This window comes from Cordyceps javanica, chromosome 4 (genome assembly GCF_051103115.1).
Source record: "Cordyceps javanica chromosome 4, complete sequence".
Taxonomy (NCBI): Eukaryota; Fungi; Ascomycota; class Sordariomycetes; order Hypocreales; family Cordycipitaceae; genus Cordyceps; species Cordyceps javanica.
The window spans coordinates 1,288,727-1,315,207 of record NC_139298.1 but is presented as its reverse complement, the minus strand read 5'-3'; the positions used below and the strand labels follow the sequence as shown (position 1 = coordinate 1,315,207).

General features: G+C 52.3%; 7 protein-coding genes and 1 non-coding gene across 8 annotated transcripts; 5 read left to right on the top strand and 3 right to left on the bottom strand.

The window, feature by feature from the left end:
* Window positions 1-38: 38 nt before the first annotated feature.
* Window positions 39-123, top strand: V2A60_006276. The gene has a single exon. It is a non-coding gene; the product is annotated as a tRNA-Gln (tRNA).
* Window positions 124-2,335: 2,212 nt separating this feature from the next.
* On the top strand, window positions 2,336-5,365 carry V2A60_006275 (WD40-repeat-containing domain protein; the record flags this gene model as incomplete). Its single annotated transcript, XM_083257571.1, has 1 exon — window positions 2,336-5,365. One exon carries the CDS (start codon window positions 2,336-2,338, stop codon window positions 5,363-5,365), a length of 3,030 nt encoding a protein of 1,009 aa, XP_083113697.1.
* A 1,155-nt stretch (window positions 5,366-6,520) lies between these two features.
* On the top strand, window positions 6,521-7,121 carry V2A60_006274 (RidA family protein; the record flags this gene model as incomplete). Its single annotated transcript, XM_083257570.1, has 2 exons — window positions 6,521-6,632; window positions 6,811-7,121. The coding sequence occupies 2 exons, from the start codon at window positions 6,521-6,523 to the stop codon at window positions 7,119-7,121; spliced, it is 423 nt and encodes a 140-aa protein (XP_083113696.1).
* Window positions 7,122-7,632: 511 nt separating this feature from the next.
* On the bottom strand, window positions 7,633-12,593 carry V2A60_006273 (glycerophosphocholine phosphodiesterase; the record flags this gene model as incomplete). The annotated part of the gene is made up of 5 exons (XM_083257569.1): window positions 7,633-8,168; window positions 8,895-8,979; window positions 9,058-12,245; window positions 12,350-12,468; window positions 12,577-12,593. 5 exons carry the CDS (start codon window positions 12,591-12,593, stop codon window positions 7,633-7,635), a joined length of 3,945 nt encoding a protein of 1,314 aa, XP_083113695.1.
* A 1,545-nt stretch (window positions 12,594-14,138) lies between these two features.
* V2A60_006272 (uncharacterized protein) lies at window positions 14,139-15,995 on the bottom strand (the record flags this gene model as incomplete). The annotated part of the gene is made up of 2 exons (XM_083257568.1): window positions 14,139-14,623; window positions 15,392-15,995. 2 exons carry the CDS (start codon window positions 15,993-15,995, stop codon window positions 14,139-14,141), a joined length of 1,089 nt encoding a protein of 362 aa, XP_083113694.1.
* Window positions 15,996-16,438: 443 nt separating this feature from the next.
* V2A60_006271 (uncharacterized protein) lies at window positions 16,439-17,142 on the top strand (the record flags this gene model as incomplete). The annotated part of the gene is made up of 5 exons (XM_083257567.1): window positions 16,439-16,473; window positions 16,529-16,643; window positions 16,696-16,761; window positions 16,810-16,932; window positions 16,999-17,142. 5 exons carry the CDS (start codon window positions 16,439-16,441, stop codon window positions 17,140-17,142), a joined length of 483 nt encoding a protein of 160 aa, XP_083113693.1.
* A 1,042-nt stretch (window positions 17,143-18,184) lies between these two features.
* V2A60_006270 (zinc finger-containing protein ZPR1) lies at window positions 18,185-19,695 on the top strand (the record flags this gene model as incomplete). The annotated part of the gene is made up of 2 exons (XM_083257566.1): window positions 18,185-18,346; window positions 18,397-19,695. The coding sequence occupies 2 exons, from the start codon at window positions 18,185-18,187 to the stop codon at window positions 19,693-19,695; spliced, it is 1,461 nt and encodes a 486-aa protein (XP_083113692.1).
* Window positions 19,696-20,499: 804 nt separating this feature from the next.
* V2A60_006269 (uncharacterized protein) lies at window positions 20,500-23,628 on the bottom strand (the record flags this gene model as incomplete). The annotated part of the gene is made up of 2 exons (XM_083257565.1): window positions 20,500-22,465; window positions 23,396-23,628. 2 exons carry the CDS (start codon window positions 23,626-23,628, stop codon window positions 20,500-20,502), a joined length of 2,199 nt encoding a protein of 732 aa, XP_083113691.1.
* Between the last annotated feature and the right edge of the window lie 2,853 nt (window positions 23,629-26,481).

Below are 26,481 nucleotides of genomic sequence, written 5' to 3'. Positions count from 1 at the left end.
AGCCAATTTAACTCGCTGGAGGCGATAAGAAATACGGCGCCTCATTAGTCTAGGGGTTACGACGTTGGATTTTGACTAAAACCCATTCTTCCAAAAGCATCAGTTCGAATCTGATATGAGGCTTACACCTTTCCTTTTTGCTCTCAGCTTCACTGTGCTCTGGTCCGCAGTACTTACTGTCTCAGAATAAGACGGCGAGCAGGCTCTTATTTTTTTTACTACCTCTTTACCTTTTTCGTCTTTATTTCGTTTTGAACAAAAAAAAAAAAACTCTTCGTACATTATTTGTTTCCACTCTATTCTCGAATTTCGGTTCTTTTACTACTGGACTGGCGTTCCTTGTACGGAAGCCCTGTGCTTGCACTCTTTACACTAATTCCCGGCGAGCTACTGAGGACCCCGGTCGCGAACCAATATTATTACTATTTCACGGCCTATCTGCGGCCGCCTATGACACTTGGACCAAGCATTTACGCGTCCGCGCGAGATGGCGTTTTAGTTCGGTGCGCGATCGTGCATGACTAGCCGGGCGATGAAAGCAATAGCCAGCCTCGGGCTCTTTTGGATATGCGCAAGGATGACGCAAAGTAACCGGTACGAGCTCACTCTGATGGCGCATCGCAGCACGGCAAAGGTGGAAGCGGCGCGCCGAACTGATTCAAGTTTCGAGGCAACATCCCCTTGCAACAGTTGGTGTTGGGGTCGTCTGCGAATCCTCATCTTGTACTCCGTACTCGGCACCTGCTCAGAATTCCCGCGCTAGCAAGAGGTTATCGCTTTGGGTGGTACTGGTAGTTTCCCCTGTGTGATCCCTGCGATTGCAATTTAACTACAGTGACCAGAGCCATGGATGGCGAAGCCAATAGCCTTTGGCTCTCGGTGAAAGTGGGCAATGCCAGCCAATGTGCAGGGGACCTTGCGCAGGATGAATGTGACAAGCCTGCAGGTAAGTAGCCCGCGTGATGGAGGAGGGAACGACACTTGGCTTCCTATGTAGACCCAATCTAAACCCCGTAGTCGGGCAGTACTCGAGTAGCGAGTAATGTGCACAACGATTGAGCTTGGGGTTTGATGGAGAATGTCTCTGATGCAGGGCATCCAATGCCAAAGCAGAAAAAAAAAGATGGGAGCCCGTTAACGGGGCATGCATGCCAGTAACGCAAGTTTTACCAGTACAAGATGAGGAGAGTACAATGGCGTTGTTTGTTGGATGCCCCGGCAACAGGGGTTGAGGGGTTACGTAGGTACTTGATACTTGGAAGAAGCGGCACGAAGAATCTGTGCTTGGGGTTGGACTAGAAAACTTAAGGGTACAGATTAGAGGGTGGCTCCTTACACAGGTACCTACCGCTATCGGCCCCCATTGTGGCCGACCGGGTAACCTAGGACGGCTCAGGGGGGGCAACCGCTAATCATGTAGGTGTTTGGTGCAGCCACAGCGTCGGACAGCCAAGCAGCAATCAGGCACGCAGCGCGCAAAACGTCTTTTGCACTCTTACAGATTGCAGCACGTAAGTAGTTCTCTGCGACCGGCCGACGCGTTGAGTAGTAGGTGTGTAATTTCTGGACAGTCAAATTGCAGACCCCATCACGTCCTGTACGACTGCGGCGACCAGGATCAACAAAACTGATAGGCGCCTTTTTAGCCCATCGACCTGCGAGTTCCGTGTTTTCAGTGGGTGGGCAGAGCTTTGGGGGGGAGGAGGAGGTAAGCTCCCACCCCACACAAGCTCCCCAAGCTCTAAGTACAGTTAGCGCTACACTGAGTATAGTTTTTTTTTCCCCTTGTTGCCCGGCTGGGAGTCGGCTCCTAGGTACAAATCAGAGTTTCCCCAATCTGTCCCGCCCATGGGCACGAAATCCTCCAACCAGCACCACACACCGTCTCCCACCACAACAAAGCCTTGTCCATCATCACGGACTCTTGGGACCGGCGGCTTCTTCCTACACACCTGCCACTCGTTTTTCTCTTCTCTTGCAAGCCACCTGCGACATTGAGATACCGGTTTCTCCCCCTTTGTTCCCTTCGTCATCAATTTTTTTTCTTTTCTGTAAGTCGTCGCTGCTCGTCTCACCGGGAACAATCGAGACCTTGGTTCGGTTTCTGACGACAGTCTTAGCTCTTTAATTGTCCCATATTCCTTTTGACACCGTTTGTACATGGTCATTGACTTGTATTCGACCTTTTCTTCCATCGCCAATCGTTTCCCCCCCTTTGGACCCTGTCATCTGTTGCCCGAGATACCGACATTGGCCCCTCGATCGCTGACGCAAATACAACCCGCCCCCCCTTGCATATACGCTTGCTCCTTTACCCCGAGTCAATGGCTACAAAATGGCCGCTGTTACGCCATCCAACAGTCGGCTGAAGCTGACCCCCTCCAACTCGCCTTTTCTTGGACGTCCCTCGAGATCCCCGATGCGCGGCCGTCAGCAGGAATCCTGGCTCTCCTTGCGGAGGGTCGTAGGCACTACCTGCCGTTCGCAAACTGGCTTTGACACTCTTCATTCTTCCTTTGCCTATGTTGCTGGTGGTGCTGTCGTTGTTGTCAATGTCGAAAATGCAAACTATACCCAGCACTTCTATCGCGCTCGACCAACTGCAATCCCCATCCACAATGCCGTCACTACAATGCAGCACTCCTCGAGCACACCAACAACCACCACTCCCAAGGCCAACGACAGTCGCGGCAGAGTCGCACCGTCGAATAGAGACTCAATCTATAGCTCATTCGACTGGGCTGACTCACCCACCTCCAAAACTTGGACTAGCAGAGAAAGGATCAAGGCCGCAACCTGTGTTGCACTTAGCCGCGACGGCAAATTTCTTGCGGTCGGTGAGACTGGCTACGCCCCTCGTGTTCTGATATTTAATCTCCAAGAAGCATCATCCGATACTCCACTCGTGTCCATCAGCGAGCACACTTTTGGTGTTAACGCTGTCGCCTGGTCCGCAGACTCGCGATATCTTGCCTCCTTGGGGGCTGCCAATGATGGTTTCCTTTACATCTGGAAGGTGGATCCTCGCACCGGACAAGCAAAGCTGTTTCAGCAGAATCGATGTACATCCTATATCCGACACATGACATGGATGGGAAGCAGCCTGATTACACTTGGCGTGCGCCATGTCAAGATTTGGAGGATTGAGGACGGGTCGTCATCTCCGACAAAGAGCCGGCACTTTAACGACTCGGCCCCTGCCACCCCAACATCTTCCCAGAAGACACTCCCCGGTCGCAATGTCTTGCTGGGCGGCCTATTGGATGCCACCTTTACTTGTGCTGCTGTCGATGGGAATCGACTACTCGTTTGTACTGAGGCCGGCGACGTCTGTATCATGGATGACGACGACAGACAAATGAAGCTTGTCAAGGCAGTCACCTTGAATTTCTCAATTACTACCATTACTATACGGGGAGATGTCGCCTACGTCGGAGGCAAAGACGGTTCTTTTGCCACCTTGGATGTACTAGCTGTCATGGACGGCGGCGGCGACGATTGCATCTTAACCGCGGCGACCGCTCCTACGGGAGTGCTTGCCCTTGGTTTCCTGAACGATAACCTTGTCACCATTGACTCGAAACAGTCGATCGACATATGGTCTCGCGATCATTTGCCCGGACAAAAGCAAAACGCAATCGCCCACATCCCCATTCCCGGCCATGGCGAGCCCATTAACGGAGTACGGCCGCTTCGCCGCCCAAATAAACCCGACGCCTCATTCATCACGTGGTCAGGCTCAGGAAATGTCACATTCTGGGATACAGAGGGCCGGCAGAAATTGTCGGTAGACGTCCCTATTGACGCGGTTGAGATTGACTCAGAAATGGGCGTCAGCAACCAAGTCACTTGCGTTGAAACACTGCGCAACGGCAAACAACTCATTGTGGGAGATCGTCTAGGTATCATAAAGATATTCGACGTTGATACAAAGGAGTTGTTGCTTGACACAAAAGCGCACGCTATGCACTGTGTTGGCATTAGTGTCTGCGAAACCCCTAACAAGTTCATCATTGCGAGCTGCGGCCGGGACAGGACCGTACAGCTCTTTCATCAACTGTCCAACGGGCAAATAGAACACTTTCAGACACTCGAGTTCAATGCTCGAGTCGTTCAAGTGCTGATCCCCTCTGATGACAAAGTCATTACCTGCTCTCTCGACCGGTCTCTGCAGATTCATGATCTAGTCACTCGTGATGGTGAGCCTGATGTCATTGCAGCTATACCATCTAAAGTCATATCTTTGAAAGCATCACCCACCAGTCTGCTCATGGGGCCAGACCGGCGCAGCATCTACGTTGCGCTACTAGACCGATCTGTATTCCAGTTCGATCTCTTCACTGGCCGACAAGTATCTTGCTTCAAGTGTACCGATGAGAGTGGCGTTGAATCTGCTGTGCTCGATGACCTGACACTCGGCAATTGGCCAGCCCGCGATGTCGATTTCATTCTGGGCACCTCAAACACTGACAAATCGATAAGATTGTACGACGCACGATCGGGGTCGTTCCTCAACCGCGAGTGGGGGCATACCGAGGCGATTAACGGAGTGTGCATAGTGGAAGACGATGATGGTTCGAAAAAGGTGATTTCTGCCGCATCAGATGGCACTATCATGATTTGGCTGCTGGATTTCACGGAATTCTCGCCGAGATTGATGAGCCGTGACCCGTCACCTGCAAAAGACAATACCATCACTGGAAGGCCTACGTTGAGAAAGGTCCTTTCTCGAGCCGAGCTTGCCGAATTTCAGCGCTCGACCCCGACAAATAACAGACAAAAATCACCGCCCCGCACTCTACCCCGACGAAGCTCTCGCCTCAACCTGAAAACACCAAACGGAACACTAAACGGTCAAGGCAGCAGCACAATTATTGAGGGCACGCCGTCGAGGCGTAGACCTTCTGAGAGTCAGGGGGCTAGTCCACCAGCCAGTCCGAAAGGTCGTGTTAGTCGTCGGCCGTCACTGCCTGCGATGAGCGCTGCCGCGCGCAAGAAGACCTCCGCAACAAACTTGAAAGCTCAAAATACGTTGAACACTGCAACAGAACAGGCATGCCGCACGTTGCGCGCGTACAGACGCAAGCTCTCGTCTGCAGAGCCCATTACCGCCGAATGCTTGACGGAGCTGGATCAAGAGCTTCGACTGACCGCTGCCGCCTTGGGTGATCGTGCCATTCGGAGCAAAGCCATGAATGAGACTGTACTCAGTGGACTATTGGACCAATATTCGGAACGGCTTGTCACTTTGCTTGATGAGAAATTACGGCTCACCACGCCGACCAAGGACCGAGAGACGGACAACTCAACTGAAGAGCGCCGAGGCAGTGCCTCGAGCAGCTCCAACACATCATCTTCGCCATGATTCTTCAATTCTCTGCTTTGTATTTACTCTGACCTTTGAGCATTTTGTTTTCCTTTTCTTTTTCAATGCACCGGCGTTTATTTTTTTTTCTCGTTTGGGTCAACTTGAGGTTTCAGGCGTTATTTCTGCTTGGATGGAATGTCCGGGCTTTTGCAGTGTTCTGAAAGAGAGACGACGAGTCTCCCGCCCACTGCGATGATACCACTGGGAACGGCGTTTTCACTTTTCGTTTTTATGTTATTCTTATATTTTTGTTGCTGGATGGGATACTTGGGTGTATATAACTCTTCCCGGTCGAGGAGAACGCTGCAAAGTTGTATATTATTAGAGCACAGTGGGAGAACCGACAAGAAGTTTGTCCTGGAATTTGTGCTGCGGTGCAACGCAATGTCAATTTGTTTTCCTTTATTTTCTATTCGCCGTGGTAGTGCCGCACAGTCATGCACGGGTGAGAATCTAGCCAGGAGCTTCGACAAAACAATAAGACGCACAGCACATAAAACGTCGCCTTTGCCAGCCTCCGGTGTACCCACTACTCTTGTGGCTATTGCGCACCCCCTGATGCCGGAACAGATCCTCCGAACATCTAAGATCTCTTCCGCACCAGCACAAGTCGGCGTTATTGAAGTATTCCCACAGACAGCTCGTAAATACAGCGCTGATGGTGGCTTCTAAGCTGACGCGCGTTTCGATGGCCGGCTATGCGTAACGCCCTTTATATTGAATTTGTATTGTCTCCAATGGAAGATCGAGAACAAGACAAAAAAAAACCTTTGTACTCAAATAGGTCTCGTCTTCGCTGCATATTGATGCGCGCCGAAGCGAACTGCGATCGAGAATGAGGGAAGAGCTGCCTCCACAGCGGAAGGCGCAAAGCAATAGACTCACACCGAATACTATTTTGTTCTCGATTTAGAAAAATTCAAGCAATGTCTTGTTTGGCAAGATGAGATCAAAACTGTGATTTCTAATCCAACAACTCGGAATGTGGATTCCGCATCGGCTCCCCCGCACCTTCCTGCCTGTTCAAAAGTATAAAGACACAGGGATGCAAGTCATGAGAGAAATCGTCTCATGTGCTCTGCTTTTTTTGCTTTGTAAACCACAGTTTACTCTTAATCAGACCGGTCAACCAAAAGTTGAACCCATCAAGAAATGTCTCACCTAAAATACTATGCATATCCCGGAGTCGGCGTTCGGAACCGGACCCAATACAAGTACAGCCAAGCCGTCCGCGTCGGCCAGCGGATCGAGGTAGCCGGGCAGGGTAAGAGAATGCCTCCCCCCTTTTCTTCTTCTTTTTGTGCCTTTATAGCCCCTGTCCTCACCTGCGTCTTCTTCTTCTTTCTTTCTTTCTTTCTTTCTTTCTGCTCTTTTTTGTGTAATAGATTTCCTCTTCCGCAGTATAACTGACTCGACTTCTGCGCTTGTTATTCGCGCTATAGGTGGCTGGAACCCGGACACGGGCGAGTTCTACAAGGAGATCAACGAGCAGATCGACCAGGCCTTCCGCAACGTCGAGCTGGCGCTGCGCGACGCTGGCGGCAAGGGCTGGTCGCAGGTGTACCGCATCAACTCGTACCACGTGCCCATGAACAACGAGGCCCTCGACGCCATGGTGCGCAACTTTAAGCGCTACCTGCCCGACCACGAGCCGCTCTGGACGTGCGTCGGCGTGACGCGCCTGGCCGAGGACGACATGAGGGTGGAGATTGAGGTCGTTGCGCACGACCCGGACTGGTCTGAGGCGTCCTGAGTCTGTGTTGGAGGGTTGTATTTTGGTATGAATGAGCAGGCATATTAGACGAAAGCAATGACATACAGATTGGGTTTTAAAACAAGTTGAAAGGGCTAAAGAAGTGAGAAAGGCTCTTCAAGCTTCGAAATGGCGCCTGTGAGACACAATTTTGGCGAGACTCTTGACAGATAGTCAGGAATAGTTAGGAAGCTGGGGTGTAAAATGTGACAGGATGACGTCAAGCTGGTATTGGAAGTAAGGCAATCCTATGCGGTAATGTCACAGCCTTGGAATTTCACCGTGTTCAATAAGGCTGAATGAAGCAAAGGTGGAATCGAATTCGTTCAAATTGTCAATGCATTCTTTGCATCTTATTGTACTGGCTTGATAATACTATACATAAAAGTGTACAATCTGGATGAGTAGCGCCTAGTCAATTTCCGTAAACCCAAACAAACGCCAGCGGGTATTCACAATCATGCATATTAACGATTCAAGAACGCACACAAACGAGACCAGCCTGCAATCACTATCGCAACTTGAACTTGGACAACGAAAATCGGCGCATGGAGCTACCTTCCAGCGCTTCAAGTGACTGGCCCGACAGCTTGCGGGACCACCTCGACCGTCCCATCGTCGGCGAGGCGGCGGCGTCCGGTGTGGAGGCCGGCCCGCCCTCGCCTCCGGCCGACCACCGATCTGGCCCCGTCTTGATGTAGTTGATGTTGCTCGGCGCGAACCGTTCATTAACGCTGCTCGCGGGGATAGGACTGTGGGCATCACCCATCTCGCACAGCCGCTGCAGGCTCTTGGCGCGGGCCTCTGTCAGCGGGCTCGATGCCGTCGTCGTCGTCGTCGTCGTCGTCGTCGTCGTCGTCGCGGGGGAACCGAGGTCCGCGAAGCCGCCGGGAGACGAGCCGGTGGATGACAAGGTGGACGTTCCGGGGCTGTAGTCGGCGCTGCCGCCGCTGTGTGTGGACAAGGAGCTGCTCGAGGCGGGTGCCGGCGGCAGGTTGGTGGTGTGCAGCTGGGCGAGCCAGCGCCGTGTCTGGCTGAGGTTGATGTCTGTGGGGGCCATAACGATGATTTTGTGATGATGATATTTCTTTTAGAAGACGCCTCTCTCACGAGACGGTTTAACAATAGCGAGCTCGCGAGATTGTAGCATCAATGAGAGAGAGTTGGGAATGGAAGGGGGGGGGGGGGACTTGCTCACTTTTTGAGCTGAGAGTCGGAGAACCAGCAACCACCGCCCGCTTCCCCGAACGTGCCTTCTTCCGCGTTACTCTATAGCTGGGCTAAACGCAAAGAGCATTCCATTGCCGAAAAAAGAAAAGAGTTCTTTCCCAGATTTCAGGGTGCCCTACTTAGCGTTGAGATGTGCGGGTTCCCCAGTGTAAGTGCGGGGTGTTGGCGACCACGTTTTAAGGTTCAACATGCTCTCTAGGCCAGACGTGCTAGACAAAAGCCGGCAACCCTCTTTTGCCTTTTTTGCTCGGGAGACTGCCGGTCTGGGCCTACGTATCGAATTGGACCAGATAGCGTGCAAAGGCTCGGAATGTTCCAAGCACAAAGTCACATGGACCGCCCACCGCCGGCCAACAACCTCTGGAAAGGTCGCCACTTGCCGCGAACTCTGTAATCTGAATTAACGAAAGCTGCTTACGGATGACGGATCACCGTGACTGTGTGATTTGTATTTGCTGCCTTGCTTTTCTTGTGCTGTACTACTAATTTTTACTGTGTTGAATGGATAGAGAAGAACTCGTCATGACGCCTCAATGGCGGTACCTGCCGACTCTCCCGCGGTAAGACCCTTGCGAATGGCCAAAACACTGTCGACAATGACTGCGTCGATGCCTTGCTTCACTTGGCGCTGCATTCCAACAAAGTTAGCAAATCATACTTTCCAGAAAGTGTAGCTCCCGAGAGCAGAGCAAGTGGGAATACGAACCTGGACCATAATTGGGTCGTTATTCAATGTGCCGTAGCTTACACACACCAAGCCGTTCTCTTTGACAACCTTTACCAGACGAGGGCTATTTATGAGCGGCTCTGCAGCAGATACGATACCCAGCAGGTTCCAACGGCTGGCGAACCGAATCGCTTCTTGCAGTGATGAGGCTCGGATATCGGAGACGGGGCTGCACCCGGCATCTGTGAGGAACAAGATGGGAATCGACGGCTGTTTATAGCTCAGACCCAAGCATATATCTGGGTTGAACGAGCTAAAGATGATATGCCGCTCGCCCGCAAGCTCGTACACTTTGGAGAGCACAGTGTCGCAGAAAGAGTTGAGCTCAACTGCGTAAGTGTCCATGTCGTGCTCCTCCGTCTCGTGCAGCATCGGATACTTCATCTCAATATTGAAGCCGATATGGACAGGCAACTTGCGGAATAGATCCTCTAGCGTAGCAAATGGCGCTTGGATAAAGTTGCCCCGCGAGTTTGCCTTGAAACCCTTTTCCTTGAAATCGCGCGTATGTTTCATGCGCTCGTCCATCTCGCCATAGCCAGCTCCGGTACCAGCAAACCCCATAGAGTGTGAGCGCTTTGGTGCGAAGCTGCTGCTACGAGCACGAGAACCCGATGAGTTGGAATCGGCATGCTTGGCGCGCTCGTCCGCCCGGCGCGTGTCAGGGTTGATGTGCAAAAACTGCTCGAGGGTGAGTGTGTGCACCGGAGCGTCAATACCTGTCTCGCTGACGAGAAAGTCGTGGTAAATGACGGGAACGTGGTCCTTGGTGAGCTGAACGTCGAACTCGACGTACTGAGCTCCCAAGTTGGCGGCGGCAATAAACGAAGGAATCGTGTTTTCGCCGAGCTGCAGAGACTTGTTGGAGCTGGCATTCTTTCCGAGACCACGGTGACCGATGAGCATAGTAGTCTCAAGTTTCTTCCAATACGTTTGGCGGGAAGTGATCTCCATGTTGGGATGGTGAAAGGGTGTGATGACGTGAAAGTTGAAGTTGACGGTTCCAATGACATCAAAGTTGCTCGACATGATCGGGACGCAAACATCACCTTGCAAATTCATGCGGCCAGACCCCATGGTAGGCTTGATAGACGAAAGAAGAGCTACAGCTCGCCCAACCTTTGCTTTTTGATTACCCGAATAAGTGGGCACAATGTCGAACATAAGCTTGACCTTTTCGGCGTCCCCTGTGGTAAAGACTACGGGTTCGGTGGCAATACCATCATGCACAGGCAAGTCGATAATGGTAGGCTCTCCGACTGCCCCGGTGGCGGAGACAACGACAGAAAGTGCTGTGTCGAGTTGGGTATTATGCGCTTCGGCCAGCGGAATGCTGTCGAGACTGACAGCCTCTGTCGTCTTGCGGAGATCCATAGAGCCGAGACTGACCAGGACCAAGCTTTCATCGCGGAGATAACGATGACCAAACGTCTTGACAGACTCAACGGGTCGAGGCTGGCCGTTGGCAACAGCCCCATTTGATCGACGGCCGTCAATGGAAGAGGCCTCGGGCGGGCTAGTAGACAAGCCCACCTCAACAGGGCGTTTGGGCGCTTCCTCAGGTTCCTCCTCCGTATAAGAGCCAAGGAGTCGCGCAATGTCCATATGCCCACGTAGAGAAGCATGTTCCTTGGCCATCCAGCCCGAGGCATCGGGCTTGGAAAGCTGAGCACCAGCCTCGATAAGGAGCTGTACAACATCGAGGGAGCCGTCTACAGCAGCGACGTGCAGCGGTGCCCAGGAGTAGGAGTTCTCGGTAAGCTCCATATTTGCCTTCTGAGAATCAGTCCCCTTGAGGATAACTTCTGCGCATTCTCGGTGATTGAACCGAGCCGCAACATGGAGAGCGGTCTCGCCAGTCGCATCGCGCCAATTGACGTCCACACCAGCATCAAGTAGCATTTGTACAATAACCCAGTAGTTCGCCTTGGTAGCGAGAGCAAGAACAGCACCAGACTTGCCAGCCCGCTCTCGCAAGACAGGCTTCGCATCAGTACCTTGCCAGTTTTCACCCTGTAGCAGCGTTTTGGTAGTAAGAGGATGACCGCCAATGACACTCAGATGCAGAGGGGCATAGCCATCGCTATCCTGCCATTCGGGAGCATCAATACCATCACTGACGTCAAACTGGTCCCATTCTTGCATGCGAGCCATGAGGATTTCGCAAAGCACAACAAAGCCAGCCTGTGCAGCATAGTGCAGAGGCATGCGGCCGAACGAGTCGCGAGTGCGTAAAGAGATACGCTGTTCAGGCTTCAGATTATCAAGGAGGAATAATAGCAGCTGGACAGTTTCGTCATCCTTGTCGAGCAGCTGCGATTCCTTGGTGTTGATGGCCTTGATGGGGACAGCGGCAGATACGGCGGGCTGTAGGTGTCGGGTAGTGAACTGTGTGCCAGCAGGAACAGGCCGATCGTCGACATTGGAGGCAGATTTTGTTCGACCAATGTGAATGATGAGTCGGTGAATACAGTTGCGGCCGTTGATGTCGTCAGGCTCGTCGAGATGCTTGATGAGCCCTAGCAGCAGCACGATGCACTTCTTTGCGCGAGCAGAGATAGACCTTTGAAGCAAGTTCAGCATCAATGTTTGAGACGCAGGCTCGGATGGAGTGACGGTATTGTGAATGACGTCGTTGAGGCCCGTGTCGTCATCAGCGCGTACTGCCTGGTCGAGAATATCGAGCTGTGCCTGCGGTAGGTTCAGCATGGCCTTGGTAGAAGCACGACCCAAAGAGCGGGTGGAGCGATCCGATTTGGCATCATCAACATTTTGCGCGTCGCTCAGCGCAGAGAGCCAGCGGTTAATCTCGACAAGAAGACGGGATGTGCTGCCATCTTTGGCAAACGGTTTGGTATCGACCTTTGTTGAGATGTAGCTATGCTGTGCGGCAATACCGGGCACCTTTTTGTCGAGTTTCTTGGTAATCTTTACGAAGCCACGACGATTGATCTCGCCGAACCATTGGATGTTGCGCAGGAGGGTGCGGAGCTCGAGGAGCGCGCCCATGACCTCTTCCACCTCATCCTCGTCGAGTGTGGCGACGACATCGGGGATGCGGCCGTAGCGGTCTTGAAGAAGACTGAGGCGGCGACAAGCTTCGGCAAATTTCTTGTTGTAAAAGGAGTCGACATCTTCGAGATTACGGTCAAGGGCGAAAAAGAGCTCTGCAGAAAAGAGAAAGGGGTTAGGTTACGCGGGGGGGATGGAGCAATCCTCCCCCCTTCGTCGAGCACGACACATCAGAGGCATCAAGGACGAGGCCGCCCACCTGCAGGATCCACCGCAGTTCCATCTTTTGCCTTTTCGGAAGCAGCTTTAACGAGTTTCTTGAGACCTTTGTAGTTGATGTACGAGGCTGCCCACTCGGGGACTTGGTTGCGTGGGAGGCTTTGAGGGGTGGCTTGTTAGTGTGTGTAGCGGTAGCGGTGTGGTGCGGGCGTGCAGAGAGGGGCTCCATGGTAACAGCTCACGACAGTAGTGCTGCTGGGGACTCACTTTCGACCGAACTTCATGTCGACAACTAGAGGACCGGAGCGCAGCTGATTGGTGTTGATTCATTCAAAATTTTGAGGCGTGTATAGCAAGGCTATAGCAGGTCGAGAGCGGCTCACTGAAGGAGGAGTTGGGGAGGAGCTGGAGCTGGGCGGCGGAAGGGCCTGCACAGTATATATAGATAAAGATGCCGTATGAGATCGGGTAGGCTTCCGAGAATAATGAAATAAGAATGTGTGACAAACAGAGCAATGTCCCGTGTGACCACGTAAAGCTATCACAAGGCTGGGTAGCAACCCATGGGAAGCGAAGCTGTGAGTCGGTTCGAGCTTTGCGGTTTCGGATTGTAGACAGGGAGAGTCCTGAGGCCGCGCAAGATGTTTCTTCAGGGCTGCAATGCCACGGGGGTTTTATGATGAATACGACAGCTTTGCACCTCGATTGAAGCTTCAATGCAAGTCGCGGGGCCCCCAAACAGTCGGGAAGGGTCAAGTATGCAGCGAGCGATTGCAGGACCCAGCCAGATATAAGCTATGTCTCAGAAGCTCATGAGCTACCGGTAACTCGCCGCCTGATGGTCGGTGGGGTTTCTCAGTTAGTTTGGTGTCTTCTTTTGCTGCAGGGGATGGGATTCCCGGGTGGAAGCAGGCCGGTATGCTGGCACTGAGACACTGTCGAATAATGAGTGTTAGGGAGCAGAAAATCCAAGGAGGGCAAACACGAGTAAGCACCCGAGGAGACGGAAAAAAAAAAAACAGGGTCGTCGCCTTCGAGGGTTTGATCGCGGTCTCCAACGGGCGGTTAAGACCAGCAAGCCATCCAAATCCAACTTTTTGCGCCACAGAGTCGTGCCCACTCCACAAGTTCCTCTCCACAATGATAGCAACTTGCCCCACGGTTTCACACGCTGAGAATGAAGAAGAAAAAAAAAAGAAAAAGGAAAAGCAAAGCAAAGAGATGATGAATGGCTGATAGTGTATGGAAGACGTGGGGTGCCGGAACGTGGCAGGCGGTCATCAAAGAAAGGCCTGGGCAAACGGCGGGTAAGCTTATCCTGTTTCCAAAACCACTCGTGTTCCTGCGGCAAGCTGCAGGTACCTACCAAAGCCCAAAGTTGCGCAACCATGCGAATGCGAATTGGGAAACCTAATGGAAGACGGAGAGCGAGTTACATATGCTCGTGCACACCAGTTCTTCCGTTCCATTCTTAGCTATGTTACCCTTTGCATTGTCTCAAGCCACTCCTGCTCGCTCCTCAGCACCGTGCCTGGTCCGCGCATCATGACTGGTCCGCGCCAGGAATCTACGTCATTTGAAACACTAAATAGTCGTACTACTTGTATAATCTTCTTATTCACCGGTACATCCCGCTTCAGGATACTGAAAGCTCGAATTATGATGCTTTTCAAGCTCCGAATGATGGAGTCCAACTTACTCTATTGTACAAGTCGATCCATCCAACTGTCTTGCGTTCTACAAGTCAAGCCGCGCCAAACTAAAAGAAAGAAAATATGCTCGCTATACAAATATGATACATGATACCCGTACAATGCTGGCGTCACCTATTATACGGAAGTCACTCCAATATGCTCCGCCATATAATGGGATCGCACGGCTAACTGTCTGCTCCAGCTCACTGGCAGCTCGCGATCAAAAGCCATAACTTGTGCAGCAGCAATTCCCCGATCCGGAGACATCTCTGCCTTCACAAAGGTCGACACTGGCTGATCCACCCTTTCCTGCTCGTCAATGAGCTGCTTTTGAACTGGCAACAACTTGATGATTTCCCGGCTCAGTCTCTCTGATTGTCCCAAAGCCGAGGCAACAACGTGAGGCGCACACTTCTCACGAAATTCTTGCGGGTGGTCGGCATTGAGCAGCTTGCTTTCGATCGCTATTGTCATTTTGCGCATCTTGACATACTCTTTCCAAAGACTCTCCAATTGTAGCACTCTGGTCCTGCCTGGGTCGCGCTTGTGCATGAAACTGCTAGGCTCCAGCAGGATCCCCGTGCTATTCAGAAGGCGGATCAAGCTCGAAAGACCGTCTTCTGAAATCCGCAAACGATTGGCAACAGAAGATGATGCTTGTTCATGGATACTGATCCCGCAAAGGTCCAGTAGCTGATGCACTCGGTTGGCCAAATGTAACCCAGTTTCATTGCTCTTCATCATCATCAATCGCCACTGTTTCACAAATGTACTCATACCGCGCAACAACTGCACACTGGCCGACCAATCCAGTGCTGAAACGCATTCGTCTAGTAGTTGCTGAATCACTGTGCTTCCCAAGGTTACCCCGGATTTGAGGCAACTAACAAAGAGCAGAGCTGCCTGCTCAAGGAGCTGCAAGCGTAGAAGACCCCTCATCATCTCTTCTATTAGCAGCTGGCTAAGCGGTGAATGCTCCATGATATAGTCGCCACTTCTTGTTTTCGACTCTCGGTTCATCATAGCCCATTTTTTCTCGAAATTGCGTTGCAATGACTCCTGGTGCCTTCGTCGCATCTTCGCGCCGACTTTGTCATCTAAGCCTGTAATCCGCGCCACATTGAGCAAAAACTGTCCTGCTCTGTTCCTGAGTTTGCTGTGATTGAGAATAGCCACAAACGTGGACTCGGTGGGTTGAATGTAGCGTCCGTGGAAGAAAGAGTGAATAACATGATCCGAGAAGGCATAAAGTCCAGTTTTGTCAAATCCTGCGATCAAGGTGTTATATGTGTGGATATCCGGTACGTGTGACGAAATCATCATATTGTAACAAATACGACCAATTTTCTCCCTTGGCGACATGGAAGTGGCAAGAATTTTGCGCAAACTCATGTTGAGCTCTTGAGTCATATTTCGTGCAGCTTGGGGATCGAGTGATCTAAAAGTATAGCCGGTGTGGTTGTGGGAAAGTAAGTTTCGGGCCCGCTTGAAGCTTGCGCTCTCCTTGTCCGTTCGGTCCATTCGATCTGCTTCCTTGAGCAGAGCATTGACCAAATTGAGGAATTGCGAGGTTTCGTGTCGCAGGTGCGTCTCGGTGCGCGCCCTGGAAGACGTTTTTTCACTTTCAACCACGATTGCCTGTTCAAGGGCAGCGTAATCGAGGTGACTGCCTTGCCGCAGCACCGGCGGACTCGGGCAGTCGTAGTAGTCCTTGAGAAGGCATTCCGTGACGCGGGATGCGGTAAGAGTCGCTGGGAATCGAAGGTTCTTTCCGTATGGCCGTTCGTTATAAATTTGCTTCATGGCCTGCCACAGTATGTCCTTCTGCTTGGGGGTGAGGCCATCGGCATTGGTGCCGGAGAGCGAGTGTAAGAGTTTGCCCTGTTCCTTGAGAGCGGCAAGCTCTTGTCTCGCTTCTTCCAGCTGCTTATCCAATTCTTTTCGTCTTTCGTCCTTCCTTATTGAATCAATAATGGCCGCGGACGCGAGCATCGAGCTGTAGCATGCTGTGAATATTTCAGCAAAAGTTGCCTTGCGTCGTCCTGTAGCTGCCGTTGCTCTTCTGCCCAAAGTATTCACCGCAGTGCTGCACGCTCGGCAGCCACAACGATGAGCCTGGCCAGCTCTATTCCACAGGGACTGCATTGTGGCCGCATTATATGCTGAATTGGCCGCAGTAACGTGTTGTCAGTTTTGCGCGGCAGACTGTTTCTGAGCGCCAAATTCAATGGGCCGAGGAAAGCTTCCATATGGCGCAAGTCCAGCGACAGGATCACGTGAGCTGCTAGTTGCAAGATACTCAATTGACCCACCGCGACGACTCGATCCATGGCAACTGGAGCTAGTCATCAGCTTGGCTCTGTCTCCGGCAAAGCAAATCTTCAAAAAGAAAAAAGATTCAGAGAGCATATCCAGGAATCTTTCAATCGCTCATCATGTTTACACTCCTTTTGACCGCAGAGCTCTCGGGGTACGTCGCAAATTCCGGCGTCACAGTGCTGTCGTCATTACTTACACATCACAAGTGTCACAAACTTGCGTCCTCTGGACACTGAGGAGAACCCGTTCTGGTATATGTTCAAGGTGCAGTGCACTTCTTGTCGAGAAACTCATAATAATTATGTCGGCGTCAATCGATTTGTAGGCTCGCCGTCTTTGCTGAGTATTGTGATCCCGGCTGATGGAAGACTAGGAAATGAATGAAATGAGCGGCAGCCGCGGGGAGGCCAATTTTGTATGGAGATGCAAGAACTGCAAGGTGAGATTTCGCAGTACATATCGAAAGCTATTGCTGATTATTGCTCAGCGAGAGAGCACTGCCACCGTCAAAGCAGCGGCTATCCCTTACGAGCAGCAGGAGCCTGCCAAGGCACAAAAACTTATCGAGTTCGATTGCCGAGGACTTGAATTTACAGAGTTCAAAGCAGAAGTGTGTTTCGCACCCATAATCGATTCCTTGACGCTTTTCAGGGGCATTTAACTGACCTTCTCATAGGGCGAGTGGCTTGCTGATGGTATCGACTCGGGTACCAAGTTCACAGGCATAGATTTGACCGACGCGGAATGGTACGACTATGATGAGAAGGCAGGAGAAGAAGTCAGCATCAAGGATATTTCATGGGAAATTCGCAGGGCATAGTTCCCTCCAGTAATTAGCATTGTAGAGGAGTTCCTTGGTGATGGTTAAATCGTGGCATCGGAGGCGCTGAATTCAAGAAGTGTTGATAAGCACACCCCACATCGACTGCGCCCACCCCCCAAATCTCCTCCAGCTTCAAAACTTGGACCAGAACTCTCTCCGTTCTCACCTACTTACAGTTTTGCTTGGCTTGGAGGGCTCTGAACATGGCAGCAACGGAGCCCCTTTTGAGAACGAAATTTCTCTCTGATGCCGCACACCTTTTACGGGAATCTGCGCCAGAGACGTCTGCGTACTTGATGAGCGAATGTGCCGACCATCTTTCCAGGCAAGGCGCGTCCTTCTCCGACATTTATCGACAGCACGTCTGCGCCGCCTGCGGCCACATAATGATCCCAGGGCATGCGACAGCATTAAAGCTTGAGGCTCGACGACCCTCCGGCAAGAAGCACTCGTCTCGCAAGGGGCACATCGCTACCTCGCTAACCGGTCCTTGCAAAACTCTGACCTGTGGTCACTGCAAAAGCGTTACGAGAGTCGACCTGCCCACGCCAGAAAGGGCCATACGCTCGAAAGTACCGGACTCGAAGATAAAATCCGATTCTAGGGTGTGTATCGAGAAACCAAAGTCGACGGCCAACGCCAGCAGCAAGAAGCGCGCAAAGAATCGCAAGGCAGGTCTACAGGCGCTGCTGTCATCGCAGCAGGCTCCTTCTGGTGGGCTCAGTTTGGCTAGTTTCATGAAGTGATTCAATCTGCATTTCTGGGCCTTTTCTCCTAGCCTGACTACCTGGATTGGTTTGCAATGGTTTCCCCCCTGATAAACCTCAACTTTGCCTCCGCCACCCACTGGCCACCCCGAATGTTCTAGGCGCAACCAGCCGCTAAAAATCTGGGGTCCAGTGCCACCATGACATAAACCTGCGCCCAAAATCTGCCCCTCCAAAAAAAAACTCGGAGCCCCTCCATCGCCAATCTTTCAGTTGCGACGAAAAGCCCTTCATCCCTACAAATATCGTCAAAATCAATAGAAGGCGTGAAAATGGCTGCAGAAGAGCAAAAGATCCAGGGTCCGTCCGACTTTTTTCAGTCTATCGGTTCCAAGGTCGAGAGCCTTGTGCCTAAGGCAAATGGCGAGGTCCCCGACGAGGACTTCAAGCCAGTCGACGAAATCGAATCGCTCTGCATGAACTGCCACGAAAATGTCAGTGCTTGCGTCTGTATTATTCCCGATATTAGCTGACCATGCGGCAGGGAATCACACGAATCCTGCTTACTTCAATCCCCTACTTTCGTGAAGTCGTCATCATGTCCTTCTCCTGTGAGCACTGCGGCTTTCAGAACAACGAGATTCAGCCAGCCGGCACGATCCAGCCCAAAGGCACACACTACGAACTACGACTGACAGCCTTATCCGACTTCAGCCGTCAAGTCATTAAAGCCGACTCCGCGGTTGTCAAATTTATCGAGCTCGATCTTGAGATTCCTGCCGGTCGTGGCCAGCTCACCAACGTTGAGGGCCTCCTAACTACTGTTCTTGACGATCTTGAGATTGGTCAGGAGGCACGAAAAGAGCAGGCTCCCGAAGTACATACCAAAATTGCCGAAATCATCTCCAAGGGCCGCGCTATGCTCGCAGGCGAGTCTTTTCCTTTTCGCGTCTATGTCGACGACCCTGCAGGCAACTCATTCATTGCACCTGATCTCAAGGACGGCGTTGGAAAGTGGGAGAAGCGTGAATACCCCCGCACAACTGAGCAAAACGCTGCTTTGGGCTTGGCAGACAGTGATGTAAACGCTGCTATTGCCGCCCAGGAGGCCGGCTCCGGCAGCGGTGGCTACCCTGGCTTGACTGCTGATGGTGAAATTATCCCCGACGAAGTTTATGACTTCCCTGCTACTTGCCCTGGTTGCATGCATGCCTGCGTTACGCACATGAAGATGGTTGATATCCCCCACTTCAAGCAGGTTGTCCTCATGTCTACTGTGTGTGGCGACTGTGGCTATCGCTCTAATGACGTCAAGACGGGCGGTGAAATCCCAGATGAGGGCGAGATTATCACCCTTAAAGTCGAAGACAACTTCGATCTTGCGCGTGATATTCTCAAGAGCGAGACATGTGGTCTCGAATGCCCAGAGTTGCAACTGCAAGTCAACCCCGGGACCCTCGGTGGTCGCTTCACCACCGTCGAAGGCCTCCTTACACAGGTCCGCAATGATCTCCACAGCCAAATCTTCGAGGCAAATGGGAAAGCTGGTCAAGGAGGTGACTCTATAAGTTCGTCTGATCGCACTCAATGGGATACCTTCTTCGAGGGTCTCGATGCCGCCATCGCCGGCGACAAAAAGTTTAACGTCATCCTCACCGATCCGTTCGCTAGCAGCTTCGTCCAGCCTTTGGTCGATCCTCCCGCGCCTGATCCCAAGATCACGCGTACCAAATACAAGCGTACCGCGGAGGAAGAAGAGGAGCTGGGGCTGGGCGACATGAAGGTCGAAGGATACGAGCAGGAGGAGCAACAAAATGGCGCGAACGGCGAAGTCAAGGAATGAGTACCTTTTTTTACAAGAGTCAAGCATATGAATTCATGAATGATGTGGGAAAAAAAAGTTGATGGTTGAATATAAGCATTTTCTGTTGATATCCTAGAGGGGCGTTGCTATATAGAGGTGAGAGAGATAATTGCGTTTTCGAAGAGCATCAGCAATTCAAGTTATATGATGGCAAGAGTGTGCAGTCAGAATCTAGTTGGCGTTGGTTCTGCCATGAATCAATTTTTGAAAAACAGCAAAAGGCTACTACCTTGGACAATCGGAGAAGCTGGACCATTTCAATCCCAATCCCATACAAGTAGCCATCAAGTAAGTATCTATGCAAGCAATAAGCCCGTACTTCTCGCTTCCAACCAGTTTGCATGCTTGTCTCAACAGTCATTTTGAACAAGAAGCCATTCATTCTTGCACTCATCATGAAGAAAATAGGAAACCCTTAAGAAAAAAAGCAAGAGTTACTTCCCCCGACATAGCTCACTCAGCAGCTGCATTTCGTTTGGTATCTCTCCGTCCTTGTAAACTTGAAACATCATTCTCCCGATAAGGACAAGGAGAAAGGAAAAGTCAAAATAAAAACCCAAAAACAAAAACAAAAGACAAGCAAGCCAAAGCTTGCGCTCCCAGTTGTGAAACAGGAAGGGGGGGACAGAGAGAGAGAAAATGAATTCTCCCGGTGAGATAAGAGAAAACGAGATTCCGTGAGGAAAACAACAAAAATAAAGATAATACGCCAGATATTATACTCATGCAATATGGCTGAATTCGATCGCACAGACTAAACCAGTCCCACCGCAGTTTGTTTCTTTAGAAAAAAGATGGCTTTGTGAGCACGCGATACTCAACGTAATCCTCGCCGTCAATGGTGATGATGGTGCCCTGCGATACGAGCTTTCCCATGAATGGCCCGGTGGGTTTGCGCTCGTACTTGACGCCATCATAGATTTTGGCATCCTCAGAGCCGGCGCGCAGGCGCAGCGACTCCTGGCGTGCCCAGACGCGGTTGAGGCGCTCAATGTCCTCGGACTCGTGGAAGAGTGGCCGGGGGCCGCCACCGTTGGTCATGGGCGGGCTCGGGACTGTGCCGCCTCCGGAAGCGGCCAGCGCCGCCGCGTCAGCCGCCTGCGCAACACGCTCGCGGTGGACAGCGTGGCGGTCGGCACGACCCTGGGCGGCCTCAACGCGGGCGATTTCGCGCCGGGCCAGAGCGTTGGCTCGCTCCAGGCCCTCGACACTGTGCATGGTGCGCGGTGTGCTGCCGCCGTTGTTGGTAAGGCTTGCGGTGGTGGCCTCGATGTCGCCCAAGGAGTGGCGGCCCGCGCGCACATTGTCGGGCTTTGCGTCGGCGCGTCGAAGCTGGCGCAGCTCGTGGCCGCCCGAGGCACGACCACCAGGCGAGTCCGCAGAAGCACTGGCAGCAGAAGAGGCACCGGCAGCAGGGGAGCCACCGCCACCGCCACCGCCATCGATATCGCCGCGCTGAGAGTAGACCTTGGTGATCCCTTGCAGGTGGTGCGTGGGAAGAAAAGCCGTAGCGCGGATGCGGGCATCGTCGGCGGCGCGTAGTTCGTTGGCGCGGCGTTCGCCGACCGTCTCGCCGCGGTCGACCTGATATTGACGAATGCGGCAGTACTCCTTAATCTCGGGGCGACTGAGATTCTTGATGTGCGGCTCGAACTCGACCTCGTCGTAGTGAATCCAGAGCGCGCCGGCACCGGACGGGAAATTGCCATCGACATATCGGCCATCACGCGTTTCGCGGACAACCTTGACCCGGAACATGTCGTTTTGGCCGAGAATGCCATAGACGGCGTGGCGGTCGCGCGGGAGAGGCTCGCTGGAGCCGCGCCAGAAGCCGAGCACAATTCTAGTCGGGCGTGTTCCGTGCAAGGGATCGAGAGGGATACCTCGCCGAGGTGTTCCGGTATCGTCTTGCGGTGCAATAGCGACGAACGAAGAGCTAGTGCGTCGTCGCTTGGCATCGATGACTGCCGGAACGCCGTTGGCATCAACCGGAATAGCACCATGCGCTATTAAAGGAGCAACAACGGGGTTTTCAATGTGCAGGAGCTCCCGTCCTCTCACAGTTGCTATGTTGACGGCTTCCGCTTCCGCGGCGAGCCGCTCTTCATCGGTATCTTCACTAGCTGCGGCTCGCATACGGACGTACTCTTTCACTTGGAAATGATCGAGGCCAACCAAATGGTCGGAGAAGTAGATGCGGTCGAAGGTGACCCAGCTGCCGCCTGGACCAGGCGGTAGCGGATACTCAGCGGAGATGGTCTCTCCGTCCTTGTTGATGGGCTGAATTCGAGTGCGCAAGCGATCGCGGACATCAATGAAGCCAATAACGGCATGCCTATTTTCGGGTTCCGGAACCTGCGAGTCTCTCCAATGTCCGACTAGAACTCCCTTGATGCCACCGAGGCTGTTTCTTGGCTTGGCCTTGTTGGATGTGCTAGGAAGAGCTGTGCGCTCCGGCCGCTCGGAGCGGATAGATGTGGGAATCTCAATCTTGCTTTCACTGAGATCGTTGAAAATCGATGTGCGTTTTCTCTTGGGGTAATGAGATGTTATTGGCTCTTCGTCAGCCTCTGCCATGACCTCATCTCCTTCTTCGTCGGCACGGGCTGCCGGCATGACATCCTTGGCTCCAACAACAATTTCCTCCTCCGGTTCAGTTCCACGTGGTGGCGTGCGTACAGTGCTGTCAGGGTCGCTGAGCTCACTATCTTGCTCGTTGTCCAAAACAGCCGACCGATCACCCGGAGGTCTGGAAGTCATATCAGCCATTATGTCAGTCGAATAGTACACAGTAACTAGCTGAGGCGGTGATAAAAGTCAAAGCCACACACAGGCGCGCGCGCGCGTCTGGGGTTTCTATCTTTGTGGGCTGTGCTACTAGGAAAGACAGATCCTGGCCAGGCTGGTAAGGGTTATAAGCCACTGGGCTTAGACCATCACCCAACTCAGCAGATTGACTCGGTCAGATAAGATGACGCTGAGAATAGTAGCAAGGACAAAGACAGATAAACAGTTAGGTTAATCAGCACAGCCTGTGCCACCCACCATGGATGCCAGGCTTACCAAGCGTCCAGGTTTGATGCGTTTGCTGGACTGGCCAGATAGCCAACTCGGCTGTAACAAGGCAGGGCCACGGAACCCGGCCGAGGGCGACGCAGCTGATGTATTGAAAGGAAAGGAAAAAAGAGGATGAAAACGCGCCAAGAAACCAAACTCATCAACAAGAGACGAGGCATGGTTGCTGTACTGCAAACAAGACACACAGTCTGCCGGGCTTGTGGTTGACAAAAAAAAACTCTCACGTTACATGATACACGAGTACAAGGCGTAACAGTGTGTTTCATCAATTTCAGTCTCGTGTAAGGGCATTGGCCTGGGGGGGCAGGGCGCAGAGAGAAAAACACGGGCTGAATTGATGAAGGACGGGAAGAAGTGCAGCTGCTGAGCTAGCCGAGGGTGGTTGAACGGGCAAAACTGGCTGGATGGCATGCTTTGTCTTGGGCTGAGTTGCAGGTAATATAGTCACGAGATTTCTCCGCAATGATAGAGAGAGTGTGTCGTTTGCAACCGGAGCCGAGGCCGTAGAGGGATGAGTGAGGGCAGCGCAGAATAAAAACGAAGTCGAAAACAAAGGTGCATCAACGAATGAAATGAGACAAGAAAGAAAAGCACAACTTACACAGGACGCGCTTCCACGCCGGGCTCGTCAGATACTGGCGTCGGCATGCGGTCTGCCTCTGATTGCGCAGGTGGCGGTGGTTGCGCGACAGCGACATCCGCCGGAGGTTCGTCGGCGGGCACTGCAGGAAAGGGCGCCTCTAAAGGGCGGAAGGGAGTTTCTGAGAGCGGTGAAATCGAGGCTACTGCAGAAGGAGCAGTCATATTGACCTCTGGTACGGCCACGTCGGCCATGTTTCGTTGTGTCCTTTGTCGGTTCGCGGTTGATGATGAGGAGAGAGGTTGCCAAAATCGATCCACGGCACTGACTGATACGACGAAGAGTATATTTGCCTAATACGCAAGGCCCGAGGAAGCGAGCGCTTGTTAGATGTCCTCCCGTGACGAGGCGAGAGGATATTGGCGGTAGACGGTCCCAAGGAACACGTCAAGAGTCACGATTCTGGTTGCAGTGCCAGCGGTTGCAGGATGCAGGCTCGTATGGCGTGATATGAGACTGATAAAATGGTAAGATGCCTGGCCCGCCACGGAAGCAAATTGATTGTGCAAGTGTGAAGCGGGATCAATGAAAGATGAATCGAAATGCAGAGGTGACAGAAGACAAGGGCAGAAAAACGCCAGGCGAGACAGGACTAAAAGTCACCGATGCACTCTTTGAAAAAAAAAAAGAAAAAGAAAAAGAAACAGATGAATGCTGCTCAGCTTGTGACTTTGAGGGGGTTAAAAGGAAGCAAGTTGGCAAGAGGGTTCAAGGATGCGAAGGCACACGGCCAAAATTACACAGAAAAGGACTAATAATACGTACTCACTCCTATAGATGGATGATGGCGCACACGGGACGAAACTGAGCAACCACTCGCTGCTAGTTCTGGAACTGGTGCGCCACAACAACACACACAGAGGAGGGGAGATGGATGGCTGCGCTGGGATGATAATAAGCTCTGGTCGCCACAAGCAATCATGTAGGAAAACTCTATGGGAGTCTTCTGTTACTCGGTAGGAGGAAGAAGGGCGCCCGAAATTTACAACCCGAGTTGGCCGAACCGAACCGCCGCAATTTCTTCTCTCCGGCGTGAACCGAGTTCCTTCTCTCTCTCTCTCTCTTTTTTTTGTCCCTTGCCTCGTTCGAGGTCCGCCGCTTTTCGCACACTCACAATGATGGGCGGTGGAAGGCCAAATGAAACCAAAAGGGCCCAACGTGGCCCAGACAAGACAGGCGAGTGACTGGGTGGCGCGCCTGAGCGGGGGGGCCAGCAATGCAAAAGCCAAAGTACTTTTACCTATGCTGCTATACTTATGGTACGGATTAGTTTCGAGACAACTAGTTTATTTTGAGGCAACGGGAATAGAAAGATGTTTCCCCGGGAGTTTCAAGATGCGCGGCCATATCTGCGTGCGAGCTTTCCCACCACTTTTCAGCACATCAGCCTGACAAGTCGTCCCACAAAGATGCGACTATTCAACGTCCGACAAGGCCCTTTTCCAAACTGTCGTGAATAACAAACATGCAGTTGAGCAGCTTTTGTGGGCTCAACTCAAATACACACTCGGACAAAACTTTGTGATGTGGCCCCGGCGTACCGCAAAAAAGTACTTACTCCGTAGACTGCATCGGTTGTTACTATTATGCTCCTAGAAGCATTCGGTGGCAAGGGTAGGGTAGCGTACATAACTTGGGACTGGCAGCTACTTACTTGCTCTACCAGTACTGGTGCGAAATAAACGTCAAAAGCCTGCCGTCAAGTCAAAAGCAAAGGAACGGCAGGGGGGAAAGGGGGCAAGGTTCCTGCGTGTGTGGGACCAGAGTCTGGAGAAGTTATACGATTCATTGCCTGCCCATCAGGTAAATAAAAGACATTGTTTCATTCATGCTGGCCGGAAGGCTGCTGTGTGCCCGCGATACTGATGACCGTCTCGGGACGAGATGAGCATGGTATTAACGAGTGAACGAGCGCGCCTGTCCATCACACAATGTATATATCCGCCCCATGTACTCCGTACGGACACTCCGTACAGAAGATGCGCTACGTCAACTCACGAGCGGCACTCTCATCAGACTTGATTGCATGCACACCAAGAGCACAAAGGTGTGCCAGTAGCACCGGCGACGTGCCATAATACGACCTGTGGTTTTGCTCGTCTACGACACTCACCAAAAGTACCCGTGGCAAAGACAAAGACATTACTCAACGTCAACGCAAAAATGTCTCCCCCCCCCCCCCCTCCCCTGTAAGCCAAGACGGGTCGCAGCAAGTTGATTGGCTCGGGGTTTCAATAAAATGCAATAAAGAAGCCTACTCTTGTCAGTAATAACAGTGTGCTGTTACTTGTAGTAATTACCACTTGACCCCCAGTTGGCCGGGCTTGACAAGGTCGAGAGACAAAAAGCTGCCTGGCTGGCAACTGGCTGGCCCTGCCCTCCGTGTTCTCTTTAAATGTGTCACCCAAACGGCACCAAGAGTCGTTGCCAGGATGTCCGGCATGGTCCCATCTTGCAGCAACCGTGCGGTACTTGCCCCGTCCCACCAACGCGGCCAAACTCCCTCCAGGAGGTCAGACCAAATGACAAGCTTCCCGCAGACGATCTGGCTGAGGATCGGTCCTAGCAGCGGCGCGGGCGTGTTCTCCATCGCCCTCACGCAGCCAAGTCGTGTGTCTCTTTTTGTTTCTGCGTTTCTGTGAGTGGCTCGCCTAAACGCTTGCTTACTTTTTGTCTACCGAGCCACATAGGGCCAAAGCTTTGGTCCAAGTAATGCGTATGAACCAGCCAGCGACAGTGGGCTGGTTCAGCTTTTCTTCTCCCATCATCCGAGCCTGGTAAATAACGCCGCAGTTCCCTCCTTTGCCGCATCTTCCACGGGGAGTGTACTGTCAGCTCCGGGAAACGAACCCGTTCCGTGACCATGGCTACCAGTACAACCCTGACGCCCAAGTCAAGGTCTCGTAATCGGCTACATGCGCGATCTATGCAATGTGGCTACTCTTCTGCTGTAAACGAAGCTTGTGCGGTTGAAAAAAAAAAGTTCTCGCAAGCAAGTCAAAGCAAGCTGATATCACACTTGCCACTACTATCCTCGTCAGCCATGT